The following is a 20,716-nucleotide window of genomic DNA, read 5'->3' on the forward strand; positions in this document are numbered from 1 at the left end:
ACTGTATCCTTCGTTTGGCTCCGTTTGGCTGACCCTCGGTCTCTGCAACCCTGGATCTGAGCTTGTCCAGGTCCTGCCTCAGAAGGCAGACATCCAGTTGCATGGCCTTGATTTTGGCCGTGAGGCTGGTTTGGCAGGCAGCTATAGCCGCTATCACCTCTGCTAGCCACGGCGGCCGGGTATCAGCTGCCTCCATGGGGCTCGTTTGTGAGATTGGCGGTGAATCCTCCGGAATCTGTGGGAAGTGGAGTTTTTTTATCCTTACCGATCAATGTTCCTGAAGATCTGCGCTGCATTCAGGTATCTTAGGGGTGTAAATCAGGGAGTAAGGCACTCAGGATCCAGATAGAAGCCAACAGCCCAGCGCTGCTCTAGCAAAGGCAGCCGCTCACCATGCCATCTTGGACACATCCCCAGAGCGTTAGTTATGGCCTGTATACACGATCTGAAAATCGGACGAAAAATACCGCTTTCGAAATGATCGTATGATAATCGGATTGTTAGTACATCGCTTTCGAAAGACGATCACGCCAGTTCATCTGATATTATCCGATCGGATAAAACACAAAAAATTTTCTCGTGTGATACCAGATTGTACGATTTTCGTTTAATCAGTACAGTTGTGGTCCGAAAAGACAATACAAATACACTACAACACTTTACATCACTTCCGATTTTTTATTCTGTCGTACGAGGATTTTCGTAACTTTAGTAACCTCTCCATTTTCGATATGCGACCAGCATGCAAAAAAAAAAAAAAAAAGGACTGTCTGGTGTCTGATTTTCAGATCGCATGTACAGGCCAGAAGTGTAAAAGGGAAAGGATCATCGCTACTCCTGACCAGCCCAGGTGAATAAACGATAAGAAACGGCCTCAGACTACATGTCTGGTCAGGAGTTGCGGTAATCCTTTCCTCTTTACACTTACTAGCCCTCTGGAAATAGTAGTGAGGTTATATAAACTTATGCAGGGACTACATTTCTTCAACAGTTTGTGATCTCTTCAATTACTGCACTGCAGTATACAGTATTATTTACAGGATAGTGGGAACATCTTGAACAATGATGTGGGTATGTTATACACAAAAATAACATGTTCAGAATTGACATTTTTTTTTTTTTTAATGAGGTCAGTCAAAACAATGAAGTTTATGACATCTTTGTTTGCGGGACACAAATATGCAAATAAAGGCTCAGCGAATGCCTAGAGTCCACCATGCTAGTAAGAAAATATATTGTAGCATAGGGTCTGTATTGAACCTGTAAGCTGTCCGAAAAAGCCCATTCATGCCATCACTTTATTCAGGAGGTAGTACAGGACAGTACAAAGTCTTGTCTTTTCCTATATACCTTGTATTAACTACCCAGAGATTTCCAACATTTTTGTTGTGGGTAAATCAGCTTTTAAATGGGGATAAAAAAAGATAATCCACTTATGAGCACAAAGTTCATAAAAATACATATTCTTTTGAGTTTTAAGGCCCAGGTACATAAACGGTCAGTTTTTAATATGCCTGGGTTCACACATGTGCGATGCAAGAACCCGTGCAATTCCAGTGCGGGTTCCCGTATCGCATGTCACCTGCCGGCAGTTCACAATGCCTTATGCGAACCGCTATGTGTGTCAATAGAGAGTTAATGACACCCCAGATTGGTTCACATATTGCAGTGCGAACTGTCAAATGGTGCAGGAATCGGATTGAACACCCATGCAATCCAATTCCAGTGCGGACCAAAAAAAGGGTTCTGCACCATTTTGGTGCGAATGTGATGTGAATTCAGCCATACAATATGTATGGCTGAATTTGCATCGCACAGACATCGCGTGTGATTTGCGCAGCAGTGCGGTGCGAATCCCATACGATGTCAAACATCGCACAAGTGTGAACCCAGCATAAAATGGTGAACCTTTGAAGTGCTTTACATAATTATACATAAAATGGTAGCAAGTAAGCAGTAAAGCTGGGTACACACGGCCGACATTCAGCCTGTGTGTATGTCGGACATGCGTGCTGGAAAACCAGCATCCGACCGACCCCGATCAGCGCTCTCAGCCAATGGCAGAGAGTGCTGATCAAAGTGTTCTGGCAGGGGGCCGTCCCCCTGTCAGAACACAACAGCTCAGTAAAAGAGAAACCGCTGAACTAACCTTGCATGGTTAGTACAGCGGCTCCGACTGGAGCTGACAGTTTGTTTTCATTCAACATGTGAGGTCGAAAAAAAAAAAAATAGTACCAGGCTTGTACCAGACTTAAACCACAAACATTGTACCAAAAATTAATGTGGCACCATTTGTTTATTTTATAACAAAAGGATGGGAGGCTTTTGGGAGGAGACATAATAGGCTTACTTGGGCTACGGATGCTTGTGGATTTCCAAGGAGATTTTTAAAAGTCCTTTTAGAAACCCACTTCAACTGGTGAAAGAATGAAGTGTTATAAGTGATCTGTCTGGTAAAGAAATTGGTCTTCACTTTTTCACCGATAGACATTTTCTCCAACTCTGCCTTGGTGTCTTTGTAATAGCTGGTATTGCAGAAATCCTCAGATAATTTTTCCACAACTGTTTGAGAGCCACCATCATTTACTTCAGTACCTTAAAAAAACAAACAAATAAAAAAAACAAAAAAAACACAATTTTATTTAAAAGGCACCTTTCCTTAAGGCTGGGTTCACACTATTGCGAATTGGATGCGGATTTCCCTGCATCCAATTGGCATAGCAGGAGATTGTCACCGGCTCTCTATGGAGCCGGTTCACACATCTCCGTACCGGACCCCTGCTGTGAGCCGCTGTGTTCTTTAGTGTGAAACCCAGCCTTAAGCAGTGGTGAAGACATCATAATTATTAGTTCAGCAACTATGTAGGCAGGGAATTGAGAACTTTCACTTGATGAAGAGCTCCTTTTTCTTTTTCTACTTGTCAAACAGATTTAATAAAACAACCACTTTTAATGGTACCGTATATACTCGAGTATAAGTCGAATTTTTCAGCCCATTTTTGGGCTGAAAAAAGCCACCTCGACTTATACTCAAGTCAGTGAACAAAAAATGCAAGAAATGGAGGAGAAAAGGGGGCAGGGTCGTGCCGCTGGGTGACGCTCATGTGTTTCCCCTCCCCTAATGCTGTCAGATCACCGTGCATTATGTTTAATCACAGCTGCATAACGATGTCCCCTGTGTTACCCCTCCCTCCCATGCTGTATCAGATCGCCAGCGATGTCCTGCCTCCTCTTGTGACAGATGGCACAGTGTTCCAATGCTAGGAATCACTGTGCCGTATGTGATAGGAGGCGGGACATCGATACCGCGGCTGCACGGTGATCTGACAACAGCGGGATCTCATATGCGGTGAGTGAACTGCTCCACTACAATAAATGTATGACATGTGCAGAAATATACATGTGTAGAAACCAAATACCGATATATGTTATACCAGATAATGTGTGTATTGGGACCAGAGCTATGGTTGGTACAGGTTCCTACCTGTATCAACCATAGCTCTGGTCCCAATACACACATTATCAACAGGAGTATTATGGCCACACAGAATTTTTTACCCCAAGTGTTATTTTATCTTTTACCTATTACCTATTAATTTTTACCCCAAGTGTTATCTTTCTTTCAAAGTGGTACCGGTATTTACGGTAGATGGTTGAGACAAACTGTTTGACATTTACAATGGCTACCATATATATACGGTAATGGGCACTGGCAGGCCGTATATAATTGACACTGGCAGGCCGTATACAATGGACACTGGCAGGCCGTATATAATGGACACTGGCAGGCCGTATATAATGGACACCGGTCCATTATATACCGGTAGCTGCTGCATTTCCCACCCTAGTCTTATACTCAAGTCAATAAGTTTTTCCCATTTTTTTGTGGTAAATTAGAGCCTCAACTTATACTCGGATCGACTTATACTCGAGCATATACGGTATATTTAACAGACTATAATGGAGCAAATAAGAGAAATTTATTGTTAGAGTTTACATACACCTTACGATGCAGAGAGCCATATAAGCAAAGATAAAATCAAATGTTACAGACTGACATTTAATCACTTATGCAGTAAAACAATTCTAAGAAAAATCAAGAGTTTTTCCAGCAATTTGTATTATTGCCGCATCAGAAGTAAGATGCTGTAGCAAAGCTTTCCTAAGATATTTGCCCTCTGAACGGGAAAAAATAAAATATAAATAAAAAAAAGAACCAAAAATTCTGCAAGCAACAAACAATGATAGGCTTGATTATACTTTGGTGGACATTTTTTTTTTTTTACTAAGCTACAACTCAGCTATAACAGGAGCAGGCAAGAAGACTAGTGATGTTTCTTTTTCTCCTACAGCCACTGTATTTTTTACATGAAAACAATTAATTTTGTTTAACACGTGACCTAGGTGCAGGAACTCTTCTCTTCTGAGTCATCCTTTGTCTCTGCTCCCTACCCACCTCTTAGCACTGTCCCTTGGTTCCACCCCCTATCCACCTCCCTGTAAAGCCCCTTTTAGAGAATACAGAACCAAGTATCATTGTGTGTTACTAAGGCAGTCAGTTCGCAAAATATTGGAGAGCGGTACAATAATAAGTGTCTGCACGTAACAGTGAAGTATGGTGGCGATTCCTTGCAAGTTTGGGGCTGCATTTCTGCAAATGGAGTTGGAGATTTGGTCAGGATCAATGGTGTCCTCAATGCTGCGAAATACAGGCAGATACCGTATTTATCGGTGTATAACACGCACTGTTTCCCCCTGAAAATAGGGAGCAAATCGTGTGTGAGTGTTATACGCCAATATTGTACCTGGCTACCTCGGGGGAAGGGGGGACGAGCGCCGCATTACACAAAGTCAGGATCTCCTGTGTACTTGGCGTTCACAGTCACATGCAGTCCCGCCTACTGGACTGGCTTAGGATAAACGTCACATGTCCTGACATTGGACCAGTGTCCTGTCCATTATAAGAGCCGCCCAAGGAGGTGACTGCGAGCGCTGAGTAAACCGGAGATTCCTCTGTGTAATCCGGCACAGATCAGGCTGCATTGATGGGTAGTGGCGAGGCTACATATTGGCACAGATCAGGCTGCACAGATGGGTAATGGCGAGGCTACATATGGGCACAGATCAGGCTGCATTGATGGGCAATGGTGAAGCTGCATATGGGCACAGATCAGACTGCAATGATGGGCAATGGTGAGGCTGCATATGGGCACAGATCAGAATGCAATGGTGTGGCTGCATATGGGCACAGATCAGGCTGCAATAATGGGCAATGGTGAGGTTGCATTAATGGGCACTGGTGAGGCTGCATTGATGGGCACTGACCCTTATTTTGCTTCAAAGTACTTTATTTAAAATGTAAGTTTTTTCCTCTGAAACTTCCCTCATAAAATTAAGGTGAGTGTTATACGCTGATAAATACGGTACTTATCCATCATGCCATACCATCAGGGAGGCATGTGATTGGCCCCAAATTTATTCTGCAGCAGGACAATTACTTCAAACATACAGCCAATGTCAAATAAGAACTATCTCCAGTGTAAAGAAGTACAATGGCTCCTGGAAGTGATGGTTTGGCCCCCACAGAGCCCTAATCTCAACATCGAGTCTGTCTGGGATTACATGAAGAGACGGAAGGATTTGAGACAGCCTACATCTACAGATAATCTGCAATTGGTTCTCCAAGATGTTTGGAAAAACCTACCTGCCGAGATCCTTCAAAAGCTGTGTGCAAGTGTATGTAGAAGAATTGATGCGGTTTTAAAGGCAAGAAGGTAGTCACACCAAAATATTGATATGAATTTCTCTTTTGTTCATTTACATTACAGTTTGTTAATTAATAAAGATATATTAATATAAATATATACAGTATCTCACAAAAGTGAGTACACCCCTCACATTTTTGTAAATATTTTATTATATCTTTTCATGTGATATGTGTTCATGTTACCCTCATCTTCTTTAGCAAGGCAATTTGTAGCTCCCCAATGCCGGCAGCACTCATGCAGCCCCAGACCATGACACTCCCACCACCATGCTTGACTGTAGGCAAGACACACTTGTCTTTGTACTCCTCACACGGTTGCCACCACACACGCTTGACACCATCTGAACCAAATAAGTTTATCTTGGTCTCATCAGACCACAGGACATGGTTCCAGTTATCCATGTACTTAGTCTGCTACTCTTCAGCAAACTGTTTGCCGGCTTTCTTGTGCATCATCTTTAGAAGATGCTTCCTTCTGGGACGACAGCCATGCAGACCAATTTGATGCAGCGTGCGGCGTATGGTCTGAGGACTGACAGGCTGACCCCCCCACCCCCCCCACCCCTTCAACCTCTGGCAGCACTCATACGTCTGTTTCCCACAGACAACCTCTGGATATGATGCTGAGCACGTGCACTCAACTTCTTTGGTCAACAATGGCAAGGTCCTGTTCTGAGTGAAACCTGTCCTGGTAAACCGCGGTATGGTCTTGGCCACCATGCTGCAGCTCAGTTTCAGGCTCTTGGCAATCTTCTTATTGCCTAGGCCAGTGATGGCGAACCTTGGCACCCCAGATGTTTTGGAACTACATTTCGATGCTCAACTACACTGCAGAGTGCATGGGCACCAAGAGAAATGTAGTTCCAAAACATCTGGGGTGCCAAGGTTCGCCATCACTGGCCTAGGCCATCTTTATGTAGAGCAACAATTTATTTTTTCAGATCCTCAGAGAGTTCTTTGCCATGAGGTGCCAAGTATGAGAGAGTGAGAGCGATAACACCAAATTTAACACACCTGCTCCCCATTCACACCTGAGACCTTGTAACACTAACGAGTCACATGACACCGGGGAGCGAAAATGGCTAATTGGGCCCAATTTAGACATTTTCACTTAGGGGTGTACTCAATTTTGTTGCCAGCGGTTTAGACATTAATGGCTGTGTGTTGAGTTATTTTGAGGAGACAGTAAATTTACACTGTTATACAAGCTGTACACTCACTACTTTACATTGTAGCAAAGTGTCATTTACTCAGTGTTGTCAAATGAAAAGATATAATAAAATATTTACAAAACTATGGGGGGTGTACTCACTTTTGTGGGATAATTTTATATATATATATATATATATATATATATATATATATATATATATATATATATATATATATATATATATATATATATATATTTATTATATATATATATATATATATATATATATTATATATATAAAAGAGTGGGGACGGAGTCCTGACTTAAATCCAATTGAGCATCTCTGGAGAGACCTAAAAATGGCTGTCCACCAACGTTTACCATCCAACCTGACAGAACTGGAGAGGATCTGCAAGGAGGAATGGTAGAGGATCCCCAAATCCAGGTGTGAAAAACTTGTTGCATCTTTCCCAAAAAGACTCATGGTTGTATTAGATCAAAAGGGTGCTTCTACTAAATATTGAGCAAAGGGTCTTAGGACCATGTGATATTTCAGTTTTTCTTTTTTAATAAATCTACAAAAATGTCAACAATTCTGTGTTTTTCTGTCAATATGGGGTGCTGTGTGTACATTAATGAGGAAAAAAAATGAACTTAGCTATTTTAGCAAATGGCTGCAATATAACAAAGAGTGAAAAATTTAAGGGGGTCTGAATACATTATATATGCCTGTACGCGCCCTTCTGCCGACAGGCCCACGCCAATATACGTCGGCAGAAGGGCGCGTACAGGCATATTAACGTACCTGTACGTTGCCCTTTAACCACCTCAATACAGTGCACTTATACCCCCTTCCTGCCAAAGCCATTTTTTAGCTTTCAGCGCTGTCACACTTTGAATGACAACTGCACGGTCATGCAACACTGTACCCAGATGAAATTGTTATCATCTTTTTCCCCACAAATAGAGTTTTCTTTTGGTGGTATTTGATCACCTCTGCGGTCCTTATTTTTTGCGCTATAAACAAAAAAAGAAGAGTGACAAGTTTTAAAAAAAAAAAAAAAAACACAATATTTTTTACTTTTTGCTATAATAAATATCCAATTTTTTTTTTAAACAAATTTTTTTCTCAGTTTAGGCCGATATATATTCTTCTACATATTTTTGGTAAGAAAAAAAAAAAAATTGCAATAAGCGTATATTGATTGGTTTGCGCAAAAGTTATAGCATCTACAAACTAGGGGATAGATTTATAGCATTTTAATATTATTATTATTTTTTTTTTTACTAGTAATGGCGGCGATCTGCGTTTATCGTGACTGCGATATTGCGGCGGGCATATCGGACACTTTTGACACATTTTTGGGACCATTTACATAGTGATCCGTGCTATAAAATTGCACGGATTACTGTATAAATGTGACTGGCAGGGAAGGGGTTAACACTAGGGGGTGATCGAGGGGTTAATTATGTTTCCTAGGGAGTGATTCTAACTGTAGGGGGAGGGGGCTCACAAGGGGAGGAGACCGATCGGTGTTCCTCTGTACTGGGAACACACCATCAGTCTCCTCTCCCTTTGTAGGACGTGGATCTGTGTGTTTACACACACAGATCCACGGTACTGCTGTGTTACTGGGCAATCGCGGGTGCCCGGCGGACATTGCGGCAGCCGCATACGCGCATCGGGTCCCCAGTGACACGGCGGGCCGCGCCCCCTGGTGGGCCGGGAAGGCGAGGGCATCATATGACGCCCTCCCAGAAAGAGAGCCGCGCCGCCTGGCCGTCAAATGACAACTGGCGAGCGGCAAGTGGTTAAGAAACGGGTTGCGGGCGCCCGCTGCGAGCTCTGTGACTGTGAGCGCGGGTCCTGCGGACTCGATGTAAACAAGCATTTCCCCGTTCTGCCTAGTGACACTGATCACAGCTCCCTGTAATTGGAAGCGGTGATCAGTGTCATGTCACACATAGCCCATCACCCCCACAGTTAGAATCACTCCCTAGGACACACTTAACCCCTACAGCACCCCCTAGTGGTTAACCACTTCACTGCCAGTCACATTTACACAGTAATTAATGCATTTTTAATCGCACTGATTGCTGTATAAATGTGAATGGTCCCAAAATAGCGCCAAAAGTGTCCGATCTTTCCGCCATAATGTTGCAGTCACGATAAAAAAAAAAATGTATATATATATATATATATATATATATATATATATATATATATATATATATATATATATATTAAATAAAAATGCCATAAAACTATCCCCTATTTTGTAGACACTATAACTTTTGCGCAAACCAATCAATAAATGATAATCGCTAAAATTTCGATTTTTTTACCAAAAATATGTAGAAGAATACGTATCGGCCTAAACTGAGGCAAAAAAAATGTTTTTTTTATATATTTTTTGGGCAAATTTATTATAGCAAAAAGTAAAAAATAATGCTTTTTTTCAAAATTGTCGCTATTGTTTTGTTTATAGCGCAAAAAAATAAAAACCGAGGTGAGCAAATACAACCAAATGAAAGCTCTATTTGTGGGGAAAAAAAGGACGTCAATTTTGTTTGGGAGCCACGTCGCATGACAGCGCAATTGTCAGTTAAAGCGACGCAGTGCCGAATCGCAAAACGTGCTCTGGTCTTTTGCCAGCCACATGGTCCGGGGCTTAAGTGGTTAAAGACAGGTAAAGCAGGGTGTTGACTATATGCAAGGTCCACTAATTCATTGAAGGTCCCCTCCCTCATCCTAACTGGCTGCACGACAAATGTCAAAACACACCCATGCAGGAAAAAAAAAAAAAAAATTACCCTACTTGCCATCTCTCGGCCTCTGTACCACAGAGGGTGATGTCACCATTCCAAGATTACAAAGAAAAAAAATGTGCCCAAAGTTCACAATATGATTCACAGTAGTGTCTTTTACCAACATATGGGCTACTTGCCATTTTTTTGCGATCTCGTCAAAAGCATGGGGACATCACCTTTACCCAAGCACCACGGCAGGGGGTATATTAACTAACTTATGCTTGCTGCAAATGGGTTTTGCATTCTCATACAAGTCTATTATTTTGCAAAGCCAAAACAAGTCACAGGTCGGAAGGAGGTCAAATGCACCGGTCAATTAATTTTGAGCAATTTTAAAAGCATCTCAAACGGATACTATCAACACATGCCCAAAACCAGTCCACACAGATCCTAAAACTTAGCCACAACTTCCTTACCTAGATCAACTTCTTCCATTTTGCTAAGAGCAACAGCTGTTGAATCTCCATTGATGATGTCCAAAAAGAAGTCAGCGGGGTTGTTATGAGATTCACATTCATAACCTAAATTTTCAAAAAAGTACAATACAATAACTAATTAATTTTGCACACATGGCTTTAAGACTATTCAAAGCAGTCGTGAAATACTAAAGTTCTTTGTAGTCTGTATTTTCACATAAAATGGACTAGCGTGATGAGTGATGCAACATTTACTTGGACCTAAGAAAGGCGATGAGATGAACACAATTTCATAGCAGAAAAAGTAGACAACTTGCCACTGGTAAAACCTCTACAGCCTACACTATTATAGGCTGAATGTAACACACACGTGTCTTCATCTTGGATGGTGGGAGGAGAGTTATGTATTTTCTTTGATGTATCTTCGCCATGTGCATCCTTGGATAAGATATATCGATGATGTTTTGGTTATTTGGGGAGGGACTATAGAGGAATTACACCAATTTATCTCAGAACTGAATGCCAATGATAGAAATATTAAGCTTACTTTCACTTCTGATTTTCAAACTTTATCTTTCCTTGATCTGTCTATATCCATTGTCAATTGTAGACTTGTAACCAAGACTTTTAGAAAGCAGACCACTGCCAATACATTACTTCTTGCCTCTAGTCATCATCCTCCATCACTCATCAGGGGAATTCCTATTGTGCAGTTCCTCCGCATCCGTAGGAACTGCTCTAATGAAGTAGCTTACCACATCCTCTATTGGTCTCTAGAAGAGCTAGAAACCGTAGAGACAGTTTGGTCCATTCAGAGTTTGTGCAGACCCCCCCATGACAAAATTGGCTATCAGAACTGCTCCGCCCACACGGTATGTTTCTTTGTGGTCATTGCCACATCTGCCAATTTGTAGAATGTACAGACACCTTTACCAATGCGGATGCTCAAAACATCTATTCTATTAAACATTTCATCAATTGCAGCTCTTTGAGGGTATTATATATCCTCGAATGTCCCTGCAAGAAGTCCTATGTGGGAAAAACTAGGCGTCAACAGCGCATGCACATTAGTGAGCATCTGGCCATTAAGCGCAAGGATAAATCTGAACATACCCCTATTGCTCAACACTTTGAGGAATTCCATGGTTCATCGGTGGAAGAGCTTAAAATTAAGCGCTTTTTTGCCCTCACTCTGTCCAAACGAAAGGGGGACTTTGACATGGTCCTCCTCCGTAAGGAAAAAGAGTGGATATTTTGTTTAAAAACTATGGTGCCCAAGGGGCTCAATGCCAAGCTCAGTCTGCAGGTTTTTCTGGAACATAATATCCTGGTGGTATTTATCATTCATGATATTCCTTCCATATTTGGTTCTTGTCAGAAAAGTATGCTCTGTCTTCTTAATATAACTGAAATGCAACTGTATTTAATTTAGAAATGTATTGTTTTGGGGGGGGGGGCTCTACCCTTGTAGCTCTTCAGTTCATTTGATGGTTCTGCTGTGGAAGTCAATGTCTGTAATGTTATCTTATTTCTTTTATTTTATTTTGTTTGGATGTACGAATATGAGGTCTCAATAATCTAGATAGATAGATAGATAGATAGATAGATAGATAGATAGATAGATAGATAGATAGATAGATAGATAAATATAAAATATCTATCTAGATATAGATATAGAGTGTTATATACCTATATCTATCTTCAGATCTGTACAGCAAGAAATGTAAAGGCTTATTACACACTCATTTTGAATTTCCACATGGCATGGTTCTTTAAAGACTGAGGGAAGTGAGTGGGAGGGTTTTTAGAGAAGGGGAGGTGCTTTTGCTACCCTTTATAAACTCCCGTAATAGACTTCTGCAGTGTCATGACGAAACTCACATGATGTGAGCGAAATGCAGCGACGTCACAGCGTCATGTGACCTGGTTCCTCCATTCCAACAGCGTTTACCATCTGCCATCAGCCGTTCCATCTGACAAGCATCCAACCCGCACAGCATACATTGAGGTTTGGAGGACTTTTCAGGTGACATCAGCGTCATCCATCCACTGACTCCCGTATTCGCCCCACAGCTACCTGGAAATTCTTTGTGGAAATTGAGGAAGTCTATCGAGTAGCAGATTGCTACCACTGTGAATCACCTGTTGGAGGACAGAGCGTCAGCAGGAGATCGGGTGAGATTGTTCTTGGGACGCCATTCCCGATCTCTCATGCTATTATCCTCATGCTGTCACCACCGCCGTGTGGATGTTCCTAGATCCGTGACAAATAGGCTACAGTGATCAAAGTAACATTTCCTCTTTCCACATTCTTGGTTGTCCTTACTGCATGGCGATTAAAATATACCTCTCACCTCCAGCTTGTGCTTACCTGCACTTTACAACGCAGATTTAAAGCGGAAGTATCCCCATCGATTTGATAGTTTCAAACAACAGTTAATATTCCCAGCATGCCGGAAGTGCTAGCTGTCACATTGTTTGTGCTCTTAACCAAACTCTCAAACCATCCAATGACTGGTGTCATAAAGGATCACATGTACAGCATCATAGCAGTTGCAGAGTAAACAGAGGCTAAGATGGCAGCTTCCTTGGCTGAAAACGATAGGAGGGTTTACTTCCACTTTAAGTCCTCAGCATATTGCTGTTCATGGCCCATCTACATGGACTGTTCCTCTAGTGGCTCAATAAGGTCTTTTGATAGTCTCCCATTCACTTTGAACACTAGCCACGGCTGTCTACACCAATTGCTTAATCTTCTATTTGCTTCAGAAGCTAGCTGTATGCTTGTCAGTGGGTAATGAATGAGAGTCCGGGTCTTTTCCTTTAATTTATTCTGACAATGTTGTCACAAATGGTTTTTATCATGGTGTGGTGAAGGTTTTTGGCCTTTTTGTTTGATGAAATTTGATTTTGTACTAATAAACGTTACCATTTTTGGTAGCTACATCGCTGTGCGTTTGCCTTTGGAGTCCCTTCACTTTGGTATTCTTTACCTCAGTTAATTTCTTCCAGTCTGTCTGACTCCAGGATCCCCCACCCCACAATAGGGGCGAGACGGTGATCTGTCACATCTACCTAATTTTTCAAATTATTTTTTTCCCTTTTTTATCCAATTTTTCTCTGAATGTAGCATATAACTGAACCCATGCTCATGTTTAGTACAGAGCTGCATTAAAGCTCAGATAAAGTCAAAGATTTTTTTCTAGTTTTTGATAGCCCTGTGAAGGATTAGTACCTTTGTTGAAATTTAAACGCTGTCTGCTTCCCCTTCTGGGGAGATTTCACCTTGCTTCCTATCCAATTGATGGATTTCCGAAGATGAAAATGGGGGCACAGACACCAATAAAAATTAAGAACCTTCTTACATCTCCCATACTCAAAAAAGAAAAAAAAGGGTTTATTGATGTCCATATCTATAGTGGTGACATTTCCTTTCACATTCTGTTCTGTCTGACACCCATCAAATACACAGTACATTTGACCATACATGGTTTGAATTTCAGCCAATGCCTGGTGAATTGCCCACAATTCAAACTGTGGCCCAGCAAACACCAGCTGGCTCAATTTAATAATCAACTGGGCTGGGTGAAAAAATGAATCGACCAAACAGTGACTGCCTCCTATCAAAAGCAGTCACTGTTTGGGTATTCATGCAGCCATAGGTGCTATAGCTGTTTGAATACAATAGCGAGCAGTGGAGATTTCTCCATCCACACAGTTTAGCATGGATGATGGAATCAATTCACTGTCTCTCGTTCAGCCTGCAGGCTGAACAAAATAAATCTAGCCATGTATGGCTATGAGGAAAAAAAAGGAAGTAGAGAGCAACAGTAAGTTAACAGAAACTTGAATCCTTTCCCTCCACTTCAAACCAAACCTAAAAAAATGAAACAAAAGTTCTGGCTGGAGTCATGCTTCAACTTAACATGTCAATCACCTGAGCAGATTGGAATGTACATACTTTTCGGTCGTGCATTATATTACTTAAAAGCATTTTACAGCTGTTTCAAATCACAGTAGGGAGCAGTGTGGTATGCTCTTCAGAGCATCACACACAGCTTCCCCTTTTTTTGTAAACTTTATTTGAAGTGTACAAAAGTACACTTCATTGATGTCACTGTACAGCAGCATGATAGGCTGTGCTGCACTGCCATGCGATTCTGTACGGCGAACTGCGATAAAATGCAGCATGTCTGCATTTTATTGCAGCAATGAATGGGACACACAGGAAACAACTGTTTTCTGTGTGTCCTTGCTGTGACAGGTGTTTTACAAAAGCAGTGGGTTTGATTTACTAAAACTGGATAGTGCAAAATCGGGTCCAGCTCTGCATGGTAGCCAATCAGCTTCTAACTTCAGCTTGTTTAAATTAAGCTTTGACAAAAATCTTGAAAGCAGATTTTCTTTTGTGCAGAGCTGCACCAGATGTTTTAGTAAATCAAACCCATTATGTCACAGCACTATTTGTGAGTTAGCCCCAAATCACTTTTTGTTTAAACAATAAAAGCCAATGATCAACCCTCCATGCCCCAACCCTCATTAAGATGCTAAATATGAATTGAACACATCTATATGAATCCATGAAGCACCATGTAAGCCCCTTACCCAGCTCTCCAAAGTAATCCAGTGCATGCTGAGCAGGCCCATGAAACAATGCTCTTCCTGCAGCCAGTAGAGTGAGGCTATCAAACAGTCTGAAGATGGAATAACGAGGCTGGTGTATAGAAAATATGATAGTCTTGCCTTGCTTTGACATCCTAACAAATAAAAAAGGCAAAACACTAAAATACTACTCAAGAAAGAGACATACAATTTAATATAGCAAAATAAAAATTTAAAAAATGCTACGCATCAATAAACATGCAGGTTGTTAAGGAGCATAAAAGCCGCTCAAAGCCTGTTATTTTAATTTTCATAAGGAAAAGTGGTGAACATATTCCATTAGGTGCATTGCAGCTGATCAGCCATTTCAGGTAGGCTTCAATGCAACTGTGAATGTCCAATACAGTTTTATTTTTTTCTTCTTAGGCACAATGCAGTGATGACCTGAGACGTGTCTGATTTCAGTTGTTGCCATTTGTGCAGGTTTACAGCAAATGTTATTTTATGATAAAACATTGCATCTAAATAAAATTGTCAGCAATATAAAAGAACGGTTCAAAAATATATGAAAAAGAACACAACAACCACAAAAAAAAAACAAAAAAACAAGAAATTAAACCAATTCTTGTGCCCAGGCAAAAATAATAATCTGATGAGAATTAAAGAACAGGAACAAGTGTCATGTAAAATGCCAGGACTGCAGTGGTAGAAGATCGCAACAAGGTGAAACTTCAGCGTCAGCTAGCATTGGAACAGATAATAAAGACAGAAGTAGCTAAAACGTAGTTGGCTCCTTTACCTTTTTAGCAGCAACAGAACAGCATTGGCAGTGCTGGCATCCAAACCAGTGGTTGGCTCATCCAAGAACAAAACTCCTGGGTCAGTAATGAGCTCCATACCAATATTTGTTCTCTTCCTCTCTCCTCCAGACACACCACGGATCAGCTGAGTGCCAACCTGAAAAACCAAGTACAAGATAAGGATTGTCATTTTACATGCAAGAGAAGAAAACAGCATTCCCGTAGATACTGCAGCTTCAACCCACAGTACCTTTGCGTCAGCCACTTTTGTTAGTCCGAGTTCCCTGATGATCTGATTGATACGTTCATCTTTCTCCTTTTGTTTTAGTGATCTGGGTAACCTCAAAGCTGCAGAAAATTGAAGGTTCTCTCTAACAGTCAATGTACCCATCACAACATCATCCTACAATATAATGGAACATATTTACCAACATGCAGAGACGAAATAGAAAATATCTCCAAAAATATATTTTTATTCTATGTCTATACCAAGCCACAGTAAAAAAAGTGCTACAGTATGTCCAAATTCCACTAGATCTACCTCAATAACTAGAATGTCTAAAATCTAAGAAATAAGCTTAAAGTGGTTGTAAAGTCAGAAGGTTTTTTTATCTTAATGCATTCTATGCATTAAAATAAAAAACCTTCTGTGTGCAACAGCCGGCCCCCAGCACCCCTAATACTTACCTCAGCCAATCAGGAGAAAGAGGGGGTGGGGCTCGACCAGGACTCTGTGTCTGAATGAACACAGGGAGCCGTGACACGGGTGCCCCATAGCAAGCTGCTTGCTGTGGGGGCACTCGACAGGAGGGAGGGGCCAGGAGAGCCAAAGAGGGACCCAAGAAGAGGAGGATCTGGCCTGGCCTGTGCAAAAACCACTGCACAGTCAGTTTAAGGCTCTTGTACTGGGGCTGCCTCTGCACCTAAGAGTTAAAATGCACAGGTCTAGGGGGGTCAAAAGCAGTTTTAGGCCTCTTGCACATGGTAGTGATGTTTGAGCATCTGCTTTTTTAATGCAATTTCAGATGATTGTGTTGCATGTAATCATGTGCACAATACATGCCTAGGAAAAAATCATTAATATTTATGCTCATATGCACATATTTGCGCAAAATATTGACTGGGAACGCAGATTTTCTATTTTTTTCCCCTAAAGAATATGCAGCGATTGTTTACACACTTGTGTGTACAGGCACTTTGTAAACAATGTGCTGTATTTTAGATCTGTAAAAAAAAAAAAAAAAAAGCACTGTACTGAGCTTTTTCAAGCTGCAGTGTGCATGAGGCCCAACTCCCCAATCCAGTTAAACTCTCTAGTTTAACAATCCAATCCTCCACTGCCCCGACAGTTGGCGCTTTCCTCTTATCCCTTACGCTTTAGCAGTGGACTGTCCATCAGCGTCTTTATGTCCAATGCAGGCTTTGGACTCTGCATTGAACTTGATGACATCAGATAACCTGTGACCTCCGGAGCATAGGGGAGAAGAGGCTGCAGGGACTAGTATTACAGCATAGAGGTAGTTTGGGGGAGAGGAGGTTTGGGTAAGTAAAAGTGCTTTTTGCAGCCCTCTAAACTTAAACGAGCAGTTAACCCTTGCTGTGCGGGGGAAGTCCCACTGCAAAGGAGACTTTTTCCTTTCCTTGGAGTTTAGCTTTAAGGGTGACAAACAAGTACTCCCACAAAATGAAGACACTTAACATATGATAATGTGAATAACACAAAATAGGACCATGGACTTTACTGGAACCCCTCTGTATACAGTGTGCTGGAAACCCACAATGAGCACTCACACTGGAGTGTAATAAGGTTTTAAAGCAACCTCAAAAGCTGGGCAAAAGTTAGGCACAGAAAACAATCATATTCTGCCTCTAAAAATAAAAAATCAGTGCACCAAGTATACAGTATACTCAGCACATAGAGGGTTTTTTATGAAACTGGTTGGAAAAAAAAAAAAAAAAAAGTGAAAACCAGATGATCCCCAGCAACCAGATTTTTTTCTTTCATTATTTAAATGTTGTTTGACTGCTTATGGATAAATGCATACAAAGCTTTGCTCTTTACCTAAACAAGGGATATTGACTTTTGTATTCTGAAGTAACTCCCATGTGCCAGGAAAACCTTGTCCCTCCCCCCCAACTAGGTTTTCACAATTCGATCTTTACACTACAACGTTACAGCTACAAAAACACAGCATACAGAACTATGAGCCTAAAGCCTACACACGGTACGATTGTTGGCCAACCAAGCGTCTGATTTTTGTCAAAAAGGCGTGTGCCTGGATCTTGTCTTGCATACTAACGGCATACAATTGTCGGCCAACAAACACGAACGTAGTGACGTACTACGTGGAATTTCAGCTCTTAAGCGCCACCCTTTGGGCACCTTCTGCTACTGTCGTGTTTGGTTAACATTGATTCCGAGTATGCATGTTTGTACTTGTGTGATGGACCTGTGTACAGACGATACGAAAATCTGACAACAGACCGCCGAAAATTTACTAGCCTGCCATCCAACATTTGTTGGCCGAAAGTTGGACAACAAATGTCAAAAGGAGCGTACTAATGGTCAGATTTTAGGACAACAGTGTGTCAACAGACAATCCCCTGCCAACAATCGCATCGTGTGTACGAGGCTTAAGATCTATAAAATAGAGAGGGCACATCATAAAAGGTCCATCAGGGGATATAAAGTACTCTCTGCAGTATACTTATTTGTGGCACTATTGTGATGTATTAATGTAAAGACAAACAAACTTACCTGCACAACATAACCAGATAAGCACTTGAAGTTGGGCGGCTGTGGCTTCCCGTCTATCAGAACTTCACCAGAAAGCCCATGTGGATCTTTTCGAGCAGCAAGTACATCCAATAGCCTGCAAGTACGCACAGAAATGTTTAATTCAGTTTTCTTATGTTTAGCCCAACCAATATAATATATATATATATATATATATATATATATATATATATATATATATATATATATATATATATATATATACACACACACACACACACACACACACACACTAAAATGTATAGTAAATTAATCTCTTACACTGAAAGAATAACTGCACATCTACTTACACCAGGCTTAAAAAAAATGTTTTGGAGTCCATTTACATAATTTTTTTACTCATGTTTGAAAGTGATGTTTTATATCTAACACAATCAATATTTGTGTTAAATAACAAAAAAAAACAAACAAAAAACAAACACACGGCAAAGGATTCTCAGAGTGCTATGGTTTAGCTAAAGAGACAACAGAGCAGTAATTATCTCTTTGCATTAAGGATTTCTCTCACTGAAAATTCTTAACCCCAACACGTGATAGAGAGAAAAAAAAGCAATATGTGAAATTATTAACTTGCTGCCTATGTAAAATACAACCCACTATAATTACAAAAAAAAAAAAAAATAATTTTTAGATGACCATAATAAAGAAAATCTGTACTAAACCATTTTTTTTTTTTTTGTTTAACTTACGATGACTTGCCACTGCCTGTAGGTCCCAGAATTGCATTTAGTCCAGGTCTCATAATTCCACTAGAAGGTAAAAAGAATATTCTTTTAACTAATGGATACTTGGATTATTAAACAGATGGCATACGGAGTATATAAAAACACACACACCATATGGAAACAATAGTTATATTAACCTGCCTACTAGACCCTGCCAATATTACTTGCACCTCTGTCACATTTGTATTGTGGCCTTTGAGACAAATGCATCCTACACGTGATCACCTGCAAGAATTCCAGCAAGGGTTCCTGCGATTGCCGACGAGTAGACAGCCTCATTGAAAGCAATGAGAGGCCCCCACAGCTAATCGTGCCCACTCCCATGTAATCTCTCAAGCAGCAATTCTATGCGAGTGATCGGTCCTGGACACAGGCAGTCTGCATCCTCAAATGATGACTCCCATGTGATCATAGCATGAGCAATTGCAGAAGGAGGACAGGTAGGGGCTGTCTGCTCGCAGCTAATTGCTGGGGTTCTCGTAGGTAATCCTGTGCAGGGGAATTCGCAAGTGTTAATGCACCCTTATTAATTCCCACACATAACATTTTCAATACAGGTAGCTTTAAAAACTAAATACAGTGGGGTTTATTTACTAAAACTGGAGTGTGGAAAATCTGGTGCAGCTGTGCATGGTAGCCAATCAGCTACTAACTTCAGCTTGTTCAGTAAAGTCTCGACAAAAAAAAAAAAAAACAAACAAAAAAAACACAACAACAAAACAAAAAACTGGAAGCCGATTGGTTTCTATGCAGAGCTGCACCAGATTCTGCACTCTCCAGCTTTAGTAAATCCACCCCAAGTATTTCCTAAATATGAGATCGCTGCTCACCAAATAAAATAATGTTTTAAAGGACAACGTACATATATATTGGGGCAAAGTTTATGGAAAGACACAAATTAAGCCTCCCAGAACAAGATGGGTATATGAAATTGGGGTAATATGGTCTAAAAATAAATAAAAAATAAATAAATAAAAGCAGTTTGCCTTCCTTTAATTTATTGAAAACTAAAAGGTATTATGTAGATCATAGCTCTAAGTGTTTTCATAAGTGACAGTAGGTATGCCTTACATGTCATACTGCTCCTCCTCCCTGTTATACAACTGATAGACACACAGCAAAGGTCATAAGATGCCAAAGCAGATAACAGTGATAAGACACCTTTTACACAGTTGCCAAGATTTGTTAATTTTTCAACCTCTATAGGTAAACAATACATAAGTTTGTTACGCATGTAGTTAAATAAAAAAAATTGAAAAAAACAAAACAAATGGAAGGCAGACTCTGGGAGACAAACACAACTACTTAGAGGCCAGTGAATTAGGTTATTACATTCAAAATTTACAGTCACCAAATTCTGCAGAAAAAAAAAAAAAAGAAAGAAAAAAACTCACACAAAAGTATCGGGTAATATACTGATTCAACAAACACACTATAGCTGATGTGACACAAAAAGTATAAATGTTCCAGTAAGACTTAGAAATATGCAATGTAATATCGCATGGGTAAATAAAACAAAGACAAATGTCACCATCACAATGACTGTACAAAAATATTGCATTACTCAGCAATAACGAACATGCAAAAAATAAAACAATTTCAACTTTCCTAAATTCTTCATAATAATGCTTTGCAGATACCATCA

General features: G+C 40.6%; 1 protein-coding gene across 3 annotated transcripts in view; it reads right to left on the reverse strand.

Annotated features, from left to right (window-relative positions):
* ABCG2 (ATP binding cassette subfamily G member 2 (JR blood group)) overlaps window positions 1-20,716 on the reverse strand; it is a 276,283-nt gene that overhangs the window by 28,080 nt on the left and 227,487 nt on the right. For all 3 annotated transcript variants that reach the window (XM_073600840.1, XM_073600848.1, XM_073600855.1), the window contains 7 exons: window positions 19,036-19,095; window positions 18,308-18,422; window positions 15,800-15,952; window positions 15,549-15,706; window positions 14,753-14,904; window positions 10,148-10,252; window positions 2,351-2,595 (listed from right to left, as the gene is read on the reverse strand). In XM_073600840.1, coding sequence (XP_073456941.1) covers window positions 2,351-2,595; window positions 10,148-10,252; window positions 14,753-14,904; window positions 15,549-15,706; window positions 15,800-15,952; window positions 18,308-18,422; window positions 19,036-19,095 — 988 coding nt within the window. The remainder of the gene's footprint in view (window positions 1-2,350; window positions 2,596-10,147; window positions 10,253-14,752; window positions 14,905-15,548; window positions 15,707-15,799; window positions 15,953-18,307; window positions 18,423-19,035; window positions 19,096-20,716) is intronic.

The sequence above is a fragment of the Aquarana catesbeiana genome, linkage group LG01, assembly GCF_042186555.1.
Source record: "Aquarana catesbeiana isolate 2022-GZ linkage group LG01, ASM4218655v1, whole genome shotgun sequence".
Classification (NCBI taxonomy): domain Eukaryota; kingdom Metazoa; phylum Chordata; class Amphibia; order Anura; family Ranidae; genus Aquarana; species Aquarana catesbeiana.